At 38.6% G+C, this 17,103-nt stretch overlaps 1 protein-coding gene across 2 annotated transcripts in view; it reads right to left on the bottom strand.

The window, feature by feature from the left end:
• Positions 1–1,948: 1,948 nt before the first annotated feature.
• Positions 1,949–17,103, bottom strand: part of LOC107590370 (ADP-ribosylation factor 1-like) — a 35,181-nt gene continuing 20,026 nt past the window's right edge. For both annotated transcript variants that reach the window (XM_016279079.1, XM_016279080.1), the window contains exons 2-5: positions 5,767–5,924; positions 4,616–4,726; positions 4,407–4,531; positions 1,949–3,386 (exon numbers count right to left, since the gene is read on the bottom strand). In XM_016279079.1, the coding sequence (XP_016134565.1) occupies positions 3,225–3,386; positions 4,407–4,531; positions 4,616–4,726; positions 5,767–5,914 (546 nt within the window). In that variant the 5' untranslated portion in view covers positions 5,915–5,924 and the 3' untranslated portion in view covers positions 1,949–3,224. The remainder of the gene's footprint in view (positions 3,387–4,406; positions 4,532–4,615; positions 4,727–5,766; positions 5,925–17,103) is intronic.

Raw genomic sequence — 17,103 nt, 5'->3', positions numbered from 1 at the left:
CAAAAATATCTTGTGTTCCGAAGATTAACGAAGGTATTACGGGTTTGAAGCGACATGAGGGTGAGTAATTAATGACAGAATTTTCATTTTGGGGTGAACTAACCCTTTAACCAATGCCATCTTTATAATGGTGTGCACAATTTTTGATTTTATTACTGTAACTAAATGTTACCAATGCTTTGGCAATGTAAAGCCTTTTTTACCACGTTAATAAAGCCACTTGAGTCTTATCCAGAACTTTTAATTAATTCTTCAAGCTGGTGTTCTTGAGTAAACTTGGATTCATAATTTAACGACAGGCAAAAAATGTAACATTTTGAGGTGTAATGAAATGGCATTACCAGCTGGCCAGTCAAATATATGCTGAAATAGCTCAACTGTCTAATGATAGGAAATAAAATGTGAACGGTCAACTCCACTGAATTGTTGGGTCATATGTGACAATCGGGTATATTTAACTCATGAAAAAAAACTCCTATTGAAAATTTAAGATATCAGTATTGATTTATGACAGCTTTGAGACAAAGGTTATTCTGAAATTATTTCAGGATACTAGAATGTGTATTACTGGCTCTGTTTGAAAGCTGTAATGTCTTGTGCAGAACATGTTTGGGTGTCCACATCAAAGAGACTGGAAAAGGAAGCAAACTGTTCAAATAAATGAATGATGAAAGTACAAAAACTTTGTAATGTTGACTTGATATCTTCATAAGACACGTGTTTATCAATTTGATAACTAGTAACTCTGGCCCTGTCAACATCAGCTCCACAGAGCCACCTAAAGATTTTTTATTTTGTTTAGTTAACAGGGACATTGTACATTAATAAAGCATTTTTGTAAGTGTACTAGAATTAGCCAAAGGCTATTTTTCATCTGTAGCCACGGGACAGAATATTTAAAGTCACCCTAAATAGAGATATTAGAACACATGCTAAAAGAATTTAACAACTACATAACACAATCACGAATGACATGAAGATGAATTAGAGCAGTGGTTCTCAAACCTGTCCTGCAGTACCCCCCCAGCCCTGCACATTTTGTATGTCTCCCTTATCTAACACACCTGATTCAACTCACCAGCTCATTAGTGGAGACTGCAAGACCTGAAGAGGGTGTCAGATATAGGGAGACATACAAAATGTGCAGTGCTGGGGGTACTTCATGGAGAGGCTTGAGAACCACTGAATTAGAGTATGACATGAACACATCAGGGCTCCACCAATAGGAGCCATGTAGATTTGAATATTGATAAAAGTTGTAAAATAAATGAACAACAACAAATCAATTGTAATAGAGATCTCTTTATTATAGTGCATTTATCAGATGTTACAAGATGGGTTTTAAAATAAAAAAAGCTAAACAAAAACCATTTCAGTAAAAGAAAACAAACATGTGCACACGTTTCTTGCTTCTATTTTACAGAATTTTTGAAATTAAAGCTTCACATCTGAACATAGGATAGCTAAATGAAATCTGCAAGCTAAATACATTTTCATACTCATACACTAATTACTTGTCATAGATGATGCTTATTCAAATAAATCTTAGAACTGTATCATAACTAAAAGGCCAAAAAACATTATTAGAATTATGAAACATGAATTTTGGTGAACAACAAAGGGGAAAGAAAACAAATGAATAAAATGCATTCATGATACTATCAAGTTTCACACACACACAGTGAAACGTCACTTATTCCCTTTGTGAGAGGTCAGTACAGGGTTAGGAACCACTGGGATCTTTACAGCAGAATGTTCAATGCTGTTCAACACTACAGTTGCCTTTGGAATATGACAGAAAATGTATCATGTTTGTCAGTTTTGGATTATTAGAAGACACGTGTACACATTCTGAAAGCAAACATCTCTCTGCTGGTGCTTGATTCTATCAATGACGTGTTTCAAAAATGGACTGGTGCATCAGGTAGAGCAGCCATCAACAGATGAAGAGAAACAAGGAAGGAGGAAAGAAATGTGAAATATGGAAGAGGGAGGACTATAGTTGGCTGGATGAGTTTGCATTTTGACCTTCAGCTGTTCTGCAATTCTCTCACACAAAAAGAACCAATCAAGGAACCACTGGAGCTCATTGGCAACTCTGGATCAGCCTGGATCTTCATATATCTATCTATCTTGCATCTCAAAAAACCCTTAGTGGCCTCACCTGAACACTCATGATATTCTGACTGTATATATGATGCAGGACAACTTGAAAGAGACCATAATAATGAAAAATTATAATCACAACAATAAAAAAAAGAAAAAGAGCTAAAAGAAGAATCACTGGAGTGGGAGCATCTCGCAAAAGGCCTCGCTGCTCCAGCAGAAGGCGCTCACTCCCTCCATACTCCCACAAACACTCATCACTTCTGCAGTCGCCTCTTACATGGCAATCAAAACACATGTAAGGCTGTTAGTTAGTGCCTGGGATCTGCTTGGATGATCAGCAAGATCCAAAAAAAAAAAAGAAATAGCAGACACTCAGGGTCAAATGATTTCTTTCCCACAGGCAATAGTTTAAGACATTCTACAAACTGACTTTGTGTAAACGAAAGGTTTCACAGGCTTGTGCTTGAATGCGCTCGACTGAGGACCGGAGTAGGGAAAGAAAGGTGGTGTTCACATGGAAAGCATCATGTGACATAACTAAAAGCATTAGCATGATTTTCAAATAACGCGAAGAAGAATGGATGGACAAGGAATGTCACTATATTATCTGATTTTTTTCCTTCTTTTTTCCCAACCTGATGCAGGTTACAATGAGTTTTATCAAATGTGGGGTCAAAGGATGGCAACTCACACCTTGCAACATTTTAGACATGCGTGATTGCTTTAAACATTGGGAAAGGGACAAATCAGGCCTATAGTCTGGTTTCAGTGTATTAGGTAACAAATATTTAACATCCTGGGTCATTCTTTGCGTGCAGAAAACCACGGGGAGAGGAGGGAGAAGAGAGAGAAAGAGAGAACCGTGCTGTACACTGAGTGTCTATTTTGAAAGGCACAGCAAGGCTACTCCCACCCTCAGTTCACACACACATACACACACACTCTTGCATGTGCATTATAGACAGCACTGGGCAGAGTCTCTGATGTATACAAGACTGAACAGGAGAAAGAAATAGATAAACTGGGCAACCGGGCAAGACTGAAACCAGTGCTGTCACCCTTCACACACATTCATACACACACAGAGCTGACAGAAGAGGAGAGGGTGGAATGGATCATTTAGCGTTTTTGAGCTGGTTGGACAGCCAGTCGAGCCCTTCGTACAGGCCATCCCCACTGGTGGCGCAGGTGGCCTGGATGTACCAGTTACGATGACGCAGGGAATGAAGGCCCAGCTTATCTGTGATCTCGGCTGCGTTCATCGCGTTGGGCAGATCCTGTAGCGGAACAGATGGAAAGAGCAATGCAATCAAACACGGAGTTTCTTAAACATATCAATTTTGATTTGTGCAATATTGATTCATAAAAACTCAAGATCACTGTACATTTTTACTGGCTGTGTGAAAATGTGCTGCCCAACCTGCAGATGTCACTGTATTCTGCTAAACAAACTTAAATGACTCTTATGAGCCAGTTCATTTGAATGAATCAACAACATAACCAAAAATGTGGTCAGTGCAAGATGAGTTACTGGTTTGAATCGGTCTAAGGCACTGGCTTGTTTAATTTACAGCATTACCAGAGAGAGAATTTCTTACATTGAAAGTTTGGGGGGAAAAAAATAAATCTTGTGCCCACCAGGGCTACTTTTATTTCAACAAAAATATATTAAAAACAGTATTTTAATGAAATATTCAACTTTAATAGAACCGTTTTAAATTTTAATATATTTTAATATGTAATTTATTCCTGTGATGACAAAGCAGGATTTTCAGCAGCATGTTTAAAAGAGCTGCTTAATATTTTTGTGTAACCAGTGATCCTTTTTTTCAGTATTATTTGATAAATAAAAAAAAGTTCAAAAGAACAGCATTTAAAACAGATATTTTGTAACAATGTAAAAGTCTTATCTCTCACGTTTGATCAATTTAATGCTGCTGAATAAAATGCTGGTTGAATTAAAGTATTTTCTTTAAAAAAAAAAAAACGTTTAAACAGCCGTATAAGCAAAATCTATAAACGTGAAATATACTTTAATCGGAATCTAATCAAATCAGAATTTGAGCTGGTGAATCAGAATGAAATCAAATCAAATCAGATCAACTCCATTAATATCCAGACCAATCAATGAAAGTCATTCATCAGCAACATCAGCCCTAGGAGAAGTCAGAAAAGGAGCCAAATAATAATATGTTTTATTTATATAGTGCCTTTCAAATACCCAAGGACGCTTTACAAATAAATACTGGGGCTGCTGATGCTGCTTGCGTTTAGAGAATTCGTTTTTTCTCTTTTACCTGCTTGTTGGCAAAGACGAGCAGCACGGCATCTCTCAACTCGTCCTCCGCCAGCATCCTCGTCAACTCCTCCCTTGCCTCATTCACTCGCTCCCTATCGTTACTGTCCACAACAAAAATCAGGCCTGTGGAACAGACCGCGAGAGACTGAGTATGCGCTTAAGAGTTGCTCCATACCTGGTTCTCTGTGTGCATGTGTGGACACTGACCTTGTGTGTTCTGGAAATAGTGCCTCCAAAGCGGCCGGATCTTATCCTGACCACCCACATCCCACACAGTGAAGCTGATGTTCTTATACTCTACTGTCTCAACATTAAAACCTGCAAAGAGGAGAGGGGGCAAGTTAAAAACTGGTTCAAAGAAAAGAGGGGCAGATGGAATGAGGGTGAAAAGGCATGAACTTCTTGTCTCTCATGCTGGGGCCCCGCTCTAATAACACTATGGCCCGAGGGAAAAGAATCGTACGATATATACACACAGACAGCAGAGAAAGAGATGGGATAGAGAGATAAGATAGGACACACAATCCCCTTTCACAGATATTCCGGAAAATACACGGGTAATGTGTCCCGGGAATTGGATGTGACGTGTAATGTATGAGTCGAAAACTTGAGCTTACTTATTACTTGTGATTTCTCTCTAGAGAAACCACGCTGTTGCATTTTGGTTTTAATTTGCTCATACACAACCGCATCACGTACTGTTCCACTGAGCTGGCAAACGATCTCAGCTTCAGTGCGGATACTGAGGAGCTCCGTGGTCTCTGCTTCAGTCCAGTTCGTGCACATTTCTGTTTATTTTTTTTTTATGCGAACGCCACTCTCTGTGTTTAAAACACTGACTAGCCCCTCCGGCACTGCAGGGTTGTATTATTGAAAACACCCGCTCAAAGAGTCGCACGATACTACGTCATCACTACGACACATCCGTTACGGCATTGGTTCCAGCTTTTGTTCACACAGGGCATCTTCTGGGACTGAACCTGGCAATGTTACTAAGTCCCCAACCCGGGATCGATCCCGGAATCAATCTTGGGATGTGTTTGCGTTCGCACAGAAGGCACTCCGGCAATTTTCCGGGACCAACGTGCAGTGTGAAATGGGTTACAGAGATGGAATGAGAGGGGGGAGGGACAAAGAATAAAAGCAGCCTTCAAATCAAAGTATCTAATCAGAGCTGGTTGGTTTGATTAATGCCTTGCAGTTGCAACTTTGGATAACTCCATGGATAAAATTATATTTCCACAACCAATCCCACTTATAGAGAAAAAAACAGCAATACATGGTGCAAAACAAGTTTATTAATCTGAAATAGGGATGACTGAGAAAGAAAGCAAAGTAAAAGTGCAAGAATCACATACCGATAGTGGGGATGGTGGTGACTATTTCTCCCAGTTTCAGTTTGTACAGGATGGTGGTTTTTCCAGCAGCATCCAAGCCCACCATCAGAATTCTCATCTCTTTCTTCCCAAAGAGATTCTTAAAGAGGCCTGCAAACATATTCCCCATGGTGGCGGATCAACAGAGAAGGTAGATGGGGTTATTCATCTTATGCGTCAGAGAAACTAGTGCGCAGCCATCTTTAGAATTTTGTCTTTGAACTTCCGTTTTTGCGGTAGCGCTATAGCATCAGTGTTGAAGAGTAATTAGCTGGTGATGTGGATTCACTTACTGTTGAGTTAATGAAAGTTATCATGTGCTAGGGATGGGCATTCCAAGCAAAAATAATATTCGAAAATCGCTTGGTATTATTCGAAAATTGCACCCCTCCCCCACAAGCAAGCACACACAAATACCCATAAACAGAGAGAGATGGGATTCACGCTTTCAATCTGTAAGATAAACTGTTTAATTCAGAAGATAGGCTACCTTAACTCAAGCCATATAAATGATTGTAACATGCTGAAACATATTAATATAATAAACATAACCGAATGACGGCACTTATTAACATAAGAGTCCGTCGATTAGCATAAATCAACTGCTCATAAGGCTAGGACATTTCCATTTAAAAAAAATGAATCCCTAAAGGGAATAGATACGAGATGGGAGGAAAAATATACTTCAATATCTTCTGTCGCAATTATATCGTTGGGTAATTATACTGTATATAAACTGCAGGCATCAAGGAGTTGTTATTAATATGCGGCGCACTGAAATATGAACGCGCTTGTTTTTTACTTTCACTTTCGAGATCACATACGGAGCAGCACTGGGCAGTATTACCACACATTTTACAAGATTAGATGTTTGTCAGGTACTCAGGATCTGCAAATCATTCGCCATCATCCTATCAGTCATCTCTCCTTACTCTGTTTATGTGGTAAGTTAAATGATATGTACTGTAATGTAACAGGCTATCGTTAGCAAGCGGCTATCCATGTCCCTTTAGTGGCTCCGTAGAACACGTTATTTGTTTTCCGCGCCTTTCTGATCAAGGATTCAGTACACCTCTAACCCAGTCGGGGGTGTTTGTGGTCCACACATAGCTCTTATTTGACATCGTCCCAAATTACTGTAACCATTATATGCTACGCAAGTCTTTTTTTATGCCACGCAAGTCTACAGTGTGCGCATGAGACAATGCATTCTTCTGTTGTCTTTGACAGCTTTTAGGTGCATTATTGGCAGCGCCACCCTCTGCTAACATGAACGCGTCACCACTGCATCAGCACGGAAAACATGGGGACATTTTTAAAGACACTGAAAAACAGAAGCTTAAACCCTGCAAGGGGTGATGCTTCAAAGTACTCAACCTCCAATCACTCTGCCATAAGTTGCAAATTCAGTTATATAATAAGCTAAATACGTGCATAGCATCAAAAAGTTAAAAACCCAAATTACACAATCCACAATCACACAGGAACTGATTAAGCGTTCGATGTGCCATGAATGCTTGTTATATTTCAACCACATCTAACTCTGGGGAAACAAGTGTAGGTCAAGGCTGATTCACCATGTGAAGAGAAAAAAGGGGGGAGGAGAGTCAGAGAAACAAAAGTCCTAGTGATGATGTGAATGCAAGATGCCACCGATGGCAAGAAGAGCACAGGAGGTAACCAGAAACCTGACAAACCTGTAATAGGAGACACCTGCCATCTGAATTAATCAGAGACACAGAGAAAGAGGGCTGGAGAGCCTGGTTCCCATCAACTGAGTTACACTCTAATCCCAAATATAACTCAAGCAATAAACTAGTTTTAGACAATGAGGCCACCATATCCCTATTCAGTCTGTCAGTACATCTCTCCTTTCCTGTGCCTAAATGATATGAGACTTCAGTGTTTCCCATACATTGATTTATTTGTGGCAGCCTGCCACAATATCAAAACTGACCGCCACAAATAGATTTTCCAAAAGGATTTGACTTCGTTGAATAAACATTGAGCACTGCACGTTTCAAAATCAAAATGCGGCACGGGTGTTTTTATATGAATGTATCTTTGAAGGGAACCGACTGTCTTCAGAAAAGTTTCAATGTTATTTTCGTTTAATCTTGCCTGTTATGCCTGATAAAGCAGCGTGTGTGAGCGGAGCTCTGCTGTGTGTACTGCCTTTACCGGAGAGACCTCGATCTCTGCTGCTGCAAACACGCCTCCTGCTGGCAGAGAATGAATTATATATAATGTATCTTTGAAGGGAACCGACTGTCTTCAGAAAAGCTTCATTTTCAATAATGCCAGACAAAGTAGCATTTATGAGCGCAGCGTTGCTTTGTGTACAGTCATTACCGGAGAAACCACTATTTCTGCTACTCCAAAAGCGCCTCCTGCTGGCAGAGAATGAATTATATATATATATATACAGTGGTGTGAAAAAGTGTTGCCCCCCTTCCTGATTTCTTATTTTTTTGCATGTTTGTCACACTTTAATGTTTCAGATCATCAAACAAATTTAAATATTAGTAAAAGATAACACAAGTGAACACAACATGCAGTTTTTATTATTAAGGGAAAACAAAATCCAAAACTACATGGCCCTGTGTGAAGAAGTGTTTGCCCCCCTGTTAAAACTGTGGTTTATCACACCTGAGTTAATTTTGTCTAGCCACACCCAGGCCTGATTACTGCCACACCTGTTCGCAATCAAGAAATTTCTTAAATAGGACCTGCCTGACAAAGTGAAGTAGACCAAAAGATCCTCAAAAGCAAGACCATGCCGAGATCCAAAGAAATTCATAAACAAATGAGAAAGAAAGTAATTGAGATCTATCAGTCTGGAAAAGGTTATAAAATAATTTCTAAAGCTTTGGGAGCCATTATTCACAAATGGCAAAAACATGGAACAGTGGAGAACCTTCCCAGGAGTGGCCAGCCGACCAAAATTACCCCAAGAGCACAGCGACGACTCATCCAAGAGGTCACAAAAGACCCCACAACAACATCCAAAGAACTGCAGGCCTCACTTGCCTCAGTTAAGGTCGGTGTTCATGACTCCACCATAAGAAAGAGACTGGGCAAAAATGGTCTGCATGACAGAGTTCCAAGACGAAAACCGCTGCTGCGCAAAAAGAACAAAGGTTTGTCTCAGTTTTGCCAGAAAACATCTTGATGATCCCCAAGACTTTTGGGAAAATACTCTGTGGACTGACGAGACAAAAGTTGAACTTTTTGGAAGGTGTGTGTCCCATTACGTCTGGCGTAAAAGTAACACTGCATTTCAGAAAAATAACATCATACCAACAGTAAAATATGGAGGTGGTAGTGTGATGGTCTGGGGCTGTTTTGCTGCTTCAGGACCTGGAAGACTTGCTGTGATAAATGGAAACATGAATTCTGCTGTTTACCAAAAAATCCTGAACGAGAATGTCCGGCCATCTGTTCATGACCTCAATATATATATATATATATATATATATATATATATATATGCTTCCAGGTTCTACGTCCGAACACCGGCTCATTATTGGCCAAAGTTGCACATGTGAGCAGCGCGACGCATGCGTGTGATGCTGATGCAGGAGCCGTCCAATAGGGTAAACGTACCTATTAAGCTCACGCACCCATTAAGCACACTTCCATATTTGAACTCAGATTATAAAAAGAAAAAATAATTATCCTACTTAATGTCTTAACCAATTGATGTGTTTGTTACTACATACCTCCTGTAATTTCAAGTCAATCAGATCATTGCACACTGAGATATGGATCTCCATGTGTTGACACTGTCTGGTGGTCATTTTGAAAGCGGTCTAAAAACATTCACCAAAAGAGGAGCCCTTTAAATGTGGATTTTTTAGACATTTAAGCCTTTATTTTGGGTAAGATTCACTACTTACTGTAGACTATTGCATAGTATAACCTGGAACTTGGATGTGGGATATAACTGATCAAATTGAATGCCTTGTTGCTTGATTTTTGTGTTCCGTTTTTTTTTTGTGATTGACTTTGTACATTAAAAAAATAATAATAATAATAAATTATTCTTTAAAAAGGTTGTTTAAAATAAACAAGAATTTTTAATAAAACATGATGTGAGCTTAATAAGGAACAGGGTAGGGTTGTGACAGTGAGGAAATTTTCCCACTGGTTAATCGACGTGAGACAACACCGGTAATACCAGTATTAACATGGGGGCGGGGGCGTTCCCTCTTTTCCTCGCTTTGCTTCGCTTTTAAATAGCTTGTAAAAGCGCCGTGCGCATTTTACTTTCACGTTCAAATAGCGGCAATTCGGCGTAAAGCAATTTTTTGCTTTAAATTATTTTTAGTTCGTTTGAATTTTCCCTCTTTTCCTCGCCTTCCTTCGCTTTTAAATAGCTTAAAAGCGCCATGCGCATTGCTTGAATGCAACAACAAAATACAACCGTCAAACTCACTTTAGCCTATATATAAAACATAGAACTTTTATTAACAAAACAACTAAAAATACACCATGCTATGCCTAATATAAAATAACAAATAACTTACATAAAGTTTAAATAGGTATACAAAACTAGAAATAGGCTAAGTAAACATAAATAATATATAACCAAATAAATAAGAAACGTAGAACGTTTATTAGCAAAACGAGTAAGAAAGCTTGGAGGCACGGAGCTTCTCATCGCTTCATAAAATGATTGTAGAACCACTGTAGTCACGTCGATTGTTTTAACGACGTCTTTAGTACCTGTATGGATCTTGAGAGTCTGGGTGACGTTGCCGTCAATGGAGGCCTCTCTGAGCCATCGGATTTGATCAAAAATATCTTAATTTGTGCTCTGAAGATGAACGAAAAAGATCTTAGGGGTGTGGAACGACATGAGGGTGAGTAATTAATGACAGAATTTTCATTTTTGGGTGAACTAAAAGCGCCATGCGCATTGCTTGAATGCAACAACAAAATACAACCGTCAAACTCACTTTAGCCTATATATAAAACATAGAACAATTGTTTTAACGACGTCTTTAGTACCTGTATGGATCTTGAGAGTTTGGGTGACGTTGCCGTCAATGGAGGCCTCTCTGAGCCATCGGATTTGATCAAAAATATCTTAATTTGTGTTCTGAAGATGAACAAAAAAGATCTTAGGGGTGTGGAACGACATGAGGGTGAGTAATTAATGACAGAATTTTCATTTTTGGGTGAACTAACCCTTTAATCTGAAGGAATGTACTTTGTCTATTGAGTCTAATTGTGGCACAAAAGTTAAGCGCTAAGAATGGTGAGAACACACCCATTGATATTGTGAGAGCAGTGTCCTTTGGGTAAAAAGAAGAGAGGTGGGGCTTCAGAATGCAGTGACACTAGATTTAAAACAAAGTCCCAACAGACCAAAGCTACTACATAATCCTTAAACTATTTGAAAAACACCCTTTTTTGTTTAAATGATGTACTCTACAAGGGGCCACATCACTGGAAGAAGTTCCTGCAAATACAAGGAAGTGCTACAAAAAAACTGACTCATTCTGTAACTTGCACATATTTTCACAGGTTGACTCACTGATCAGTCAGATGGGTTGCATTATGGTCGATGTGTGTTTCAGATAAAGAAAGAACAGGTAAGACCATATGTTTTGGAAAAATAATGGAGGAGAAAGGTCAAAGATGCAAATTAAAAAAAATTTTTATCTGCCATAAGGTATGTCAGCAACAAATTAAGCCACATCAATTATTTACAAGAACCAAAGAAGTTGAATTATTGAGCAGAAAAGGTGAAACGAGAAGCTCTTGCTAATTAAGTTGCTGTAGTTGCTGTTGCACAACATCAGAAAGATCAGGCCCTTTCTAACGGAGCATGCTGCACAACTTCTTGTCCCGGCCCTTGTCATTTCTAGGCTGAACTACTGCAATGCTCTTCTGGCTGGACTTCCATCAAGCACAAACAAACCTCTACAAATGATTCAGAATGCAGCGACATGACTGGTCTTCAACGAGCCCAAAAGAGCCCATGTTACACCTCTCTTTATCTCCTTGCACTGGCTACCGGTTGCGGCTCGCATCAAGTTCAAGACATTGATGCTTGCATATGGAACAGCCACAGGCTCAGCACCCGCCTACTTCCACTCACTACTACGAAACAACATCCCCCCCAGCAGGCTTTCTCTTTATTTATTCCTTCCCTTTCTAGCTTGTACTTATTTGAACAATACCTGAAACTTGGTATTACGAGCACTTCCTGTGTCTGTTTGCCTCTTAAAGAAGAATCGCTTTATGTAATCCCCGATTGTAAGTCACTTTGGATAAAAGCGTCTGCAAAATGACAATGTAAATGTAGTCATAACTGCACACTAATCTCTGTCCTGTGTAAATAAAGCTAGAACCACCTCACACATTACATTTAAGATTTCGTTTATCATTAGTCTACAAAGTCTTGATCGAAGGCACAATATGTAAGATTTTTGTAATAAAATATCCCAAAACACTTGTGATATATTTCATGCAGTTGTGTATTTACTTTATCCCAAAAGTTTTCAAGGATTTGCAAATCCAATTCCAATTTTCAATAATGGCCTAACCAATGATGTAATATGTGCACTGTGTGTGTGTGTTCGCCTGATCGGGAAGTTGCCGTGACAGAAACAGTGACATTCCAGATAAAGTTTGAAAGGAGTAAAGCCTGTGTTAATGCTATTGAGTAGGCTAATTTATTTAGCGTATTATGTTGCCGTTACCCCTTACGGCTCCGACAAGGTTTTGTTCCATCCTTCATGCTGTGCCAACTCACAAAAGACTATTTTTAGCCAAGCAGCGCGGAGAGCCGCTTCAGAAACGTTCAGCGGCTGGCTAGTATAAACACAAGCATCGACTAGAGCGGCCGTGATCAGCTCCGGTTCCCATGAAGTCATAATGCGCCGCAGACGTGTGCAGTGAGGTGCAGATCAGCTCTAACGTCACTGAATCTGCTGTTAGAAATGAACCATCCATTCATTATATCATCATACAAAACATACACTACAAATAGCAAATTTTTCAGTTTCTCGAAACGTATTTCCACACCGGCGATGACGTCATCAAATTGAGGTTCATGAGATCGGCAAAGTGTAGTGAGTACCGATCAAGTCATAAAATGTGATTATCGTAGGGCTGCTCGATTATGACAAAAATCATAATCACGATTATTTTGGTCAATTAATTTTACATGCGCAAAAAGCAGCAAACAACAGAACATGAGGATTCACATGGTCATATCATATCACATAACGCACCTGCAGCGTTTCTGCCAGCGGAGAAAAACATAATAAAGCTAGGCTATATATATATACGAATAAATAGGCCTATACGAGAAACATAATTTTACTTAAATAATAAATTAAGAAAATGAAAGAAAAACTGTGCATCAAGTAGCCTAGTATGCTATAAGAGTTTCGGTTCATTTTAGTGCTGTGCGAAAGGAAACAGACAACAGAAAGCGGCATCCTATTTTTCTTTAGGCTTATTTTACAAAAGCACAAAGATTTGTTTTTTTTGTGAATGTACACAAATAAAGGCAAACCTTTTACAATTCCGATTATCTTTAGGACTAAAATGAGTAGTTGCTTCCACTGTTAGAAGGAAAAAACTCTTGTGATTGCGCCGGCGCCGCATGTGCACACACAGTTAAGCATCGCTACCTTGACAATGCAGCCAGTTCATTATCATAATAAAATACAGTCAGTCAAACATATGGAAAAAAAACTATGTAGTAAAATCTGTGCCGTTAAGAGTTATCACGCACCGCCGTCATGTTATGCAAAACATTTTGTTTTACGTGGATATTGGAATGTGAGTGAAGCCTAGGCATATAATAAATAATAATTTGCCATTCAAATACATCGCAAATACGAAAACATTTGATTTTGTGTGGAATGAGAGACCCAACGTTGGTTTCAGTTTCGTTTTAGCCTAAACGAATTCGGTTTGGCTTGTTGTTATTGCTACAGCTTCCTATATTTTTAATTCTTGTTCTTTTCTAAATACTGTTAATTGAAAGGATTTGTTGTGGAGTGAGGGGAACTAAAATAGCCTAGCTATGTTTACAGTGTTTATTATAATGTTTGTAAACATTTCGTGTCGGCATTAGGCCTACTTCTTATACTTAACTTATACGCGACTTATGTTTTTCCCACCCTAAAAAACTTATTTTTTTATACGCGTAGTGTATTTTAACCATGCAGCAAACCTTTTTAAATATTTTGATAAATTACTGAAAAAATAAATAACTACTTAATATAAAATAATTACTTTTTAAACCGTTTAACTGATTGTATTAATCGGTCAAAATTCTAACGCTCGGTTAACTGGTTAAAATTAACATCCCTAATCACAATTCTCAATACCACAGCAGAATACCAGAGTAACTAATATTAGTAAAAAAAAAATTTTTTTTAAAAAGGTCCTCCTTTATTGAAAATAATTAAACTGTAATAAAAAAAGCAAAGGAACACAATGCCAATAATAAAAAAAGCAAAAGAATACAATAGAATAAAAAATATACAAATGAAACAAACTGTGCTTTAAGTTTTTTTAACGCAAGTCTAAAGTATTCAGTTAACAGCCTACTAGAGAAATTGAATAACCTAATGTAAAATAAAACAGCATAGTCTTCACTGTAAGAATTAAACTTCCTTTGTTTCTTATTAAAGCTACAAAAGTCCTTCAGTCAAGAGCAGTGAGTGATTTTAAATGTTTTTTGTTGTTTGATTAATATTAAGCAACAGGAATATTAGCCCGCTGTCACTTTTTAGAGCCACACGGTTCCAATTTACTTTTATTTTTACACAAGTATTTTCATTCTCAACTCTTTACATTAATTTATTACATAACCGACGAGAGTTTACATGAATAATCACTAAGCACCGCATTTTGACATATTTTTGTGTGTATTTGACCGTTTAGGAGCTAAAAGATGACTTTACATGTCCGTGTTGTGTTCCGTCTCTGAGCGCTGTGCAATATGGAAAAAAAAAAAGTATCGCGATAACTTTGATCAATTTAGCGATTTCGATTTTGATCACAATTTTGACACACAGAGACATGCTTTACAGTCATAAATGCATTCAGTGTGAATTTGAAACATATTTCCAAAAGAAAACCAATTAGAGCTTTATCAAAAAGCTGTAACATGTCTCTAGAACAGACATAAGGCAAAAAAATAATAAAAATCCCATGTCCAGGGATATTTTTTGCCATGCATTGGTAATAGAGCTCTTTGTGGCATTGCCTCAGATGTTGAAATAGATTTGTTTACCACAAACACAACATTTATCCATGATTTTGATTTCAAAGTTTCTGAAAATGCTTTTTCAGCATTGTCATTCTCTTTTATCACAGTACAGTAATACAACCTTTCATAGACATATTGACGTTTAAACTCAATAAATATAACTTTGTTTTCCTACCTCCATGAGTGCCATCTATTATTGCCAAGTTTATCTAAAAGTGCACTTTTCCTTGTTTTAAATCTAGCCAAAAAGCCATGTGTTGACTGTGAAACAGTAGACTTTAATTATATGCATTTATGGTGGAATTACGACATTTCAGTGTCAATCCATGTTATTTTTTACCGCGAATAATGCACCGTCATTTTAATTCAGCGCGTGCAGCACAGCAGAAATAGACTCCGTGTGGAAATGATCGCTGCACTGCTGCAGACACACCGCTCCTGGAGTGCACTGCCGGTGTTCTGTCGATTTGTGCTACCCTGTCAGATTTTGCAACCTCCCATTAAAACAGTGGGTAGTACAATTCGACAACGAAAAATGCAACCTGTAAAATTATGGTTTATTAACGTCTACACCATAACCCTAAACCTACCCTTACAGTAATGCAAATACATGATTTGTGTGTTATATTCGCGGTTGTAGCTAGAAGGGATACAGCTACAGAAAACCAACAATAAATAATTTGTTCTACCTATTAGATTGTGTTTTATTAAAGTCTACACCTACCCCAATCCTAAACCCTACCCTTACAGTAATGCAGACACATTAAATATTGTTGTTCAGCATGAGAAAAAGGACGTAATATTGATGTGAGCATGCGCAGTAAATAGGACAATCTGTCGGGTAGGATAAAATGTCAGGACAACGGACCGCAATCGCGTGCAGTGTGAACGCTCTGATTTGTTAACATGGGCACGGAAAAAATACGCACCACAGATGGATGGTGTTATACTTTCCACAAGGGTTGTGATGGTGAGGAAATTTTCCCACCGGTTAATCGAAGTGTGACAACGCCGGTAATACCGGTATCACCGTGGGGGCGGGGCGTTCCCTCTTTTCCTCGCTTTCCTTTGCTTTTAAATAGCTTGTAAAAGTGGTGTGCCCATTTTACTTTCACTTTAAAATAGCGGCAATTCGGAGTAACGCAATTGTTTGTTTTTAGTAGGGGGTCGACCGATTATCGGCCTGGCCGATTATTGGCGCCGATATTAAGCATTTTTATGATTCTCGGTATCGGTCATTTTCAAAACCGATTCGCTGATAAAATGACTTAATTTTGAAACACGCTATTTGGCTCTGATGCAGCCTGTCAGAACTCACCACTCTGTGGCCTAAAGCAGTCTCCGCCCACCGCCCATCTGATTTGTTGGGAGTCATGAGTTCACCAATCAATGCGGAATTCACTCACCCCAAAAGCGCTTGCTAACTGGAGCTGCTTCAGTGATCACGCATCAGTTGTCTCTTAAAGGAGACGCAGCAGCAGACGTTGCTTAAGTTGCAATAAATCACAATCCACTAACGTTACACTGAAGTTGTAAAACACCTCAATACTATTATTTCCGTGATGCGGAAAACGCGGATGGAATCACAGAATCCAGTCACATAAATGGAATTTGCTGTATGACGCGGAATGTCACAGAATTTGTCAAAGTTTGGATGAATTAATCAAAAGTAGGTCAGTACACTTATAGAGTCGCAATATGGACTAGTATCTGTGTATAGTCAGCCGCAAAAATACTGTTTAAATATGAATCCAGCATGTTCTGCGTGTCTCTGTGTATTTAAATGGCACAGATGCATGGTTTTGTTTTCTACAGTGTGCGACGCTCGCGGTGATTTCAGCTTCTGTTGTCTCACTGCATGAGGACATAAATACATGAACAACATCTCCAGAACTGCTCTTACTCCCTCTAAGAGTCATTTCATGAGCATTTGACAGTTTCATTGGAGTAAAATTATCGTATCATTTACATAGACCTACAGAAACAAGTTCCTCATGGCAACCCGTCAAAATATAAATTCGGGTTAGCTTAATGAAATTATCAGAAATATATTACTGTGGTGCAGTATGATACAT

This window comes from Sinocyclocheilus grahami, unplaced genomic scaffold, assembly GCF_001515645.1.
Source record: "Sinocyclocheilus grahami isolate Dianchi unplaced genomic scaffold, SAMN03320097.WGS_v1.1 scaffold127.1, whole genome shotgun sequence".
NCBI lineage: Eukaryota > Metazoa > Chordata > Actinopteri > Cypriniformes > Cyprinidae > Sinocyclocheilus > Sinocyclocheilus grahami.
This window is presented reverse-complemented; position numbering and strand designations above follow the sequence as displayed.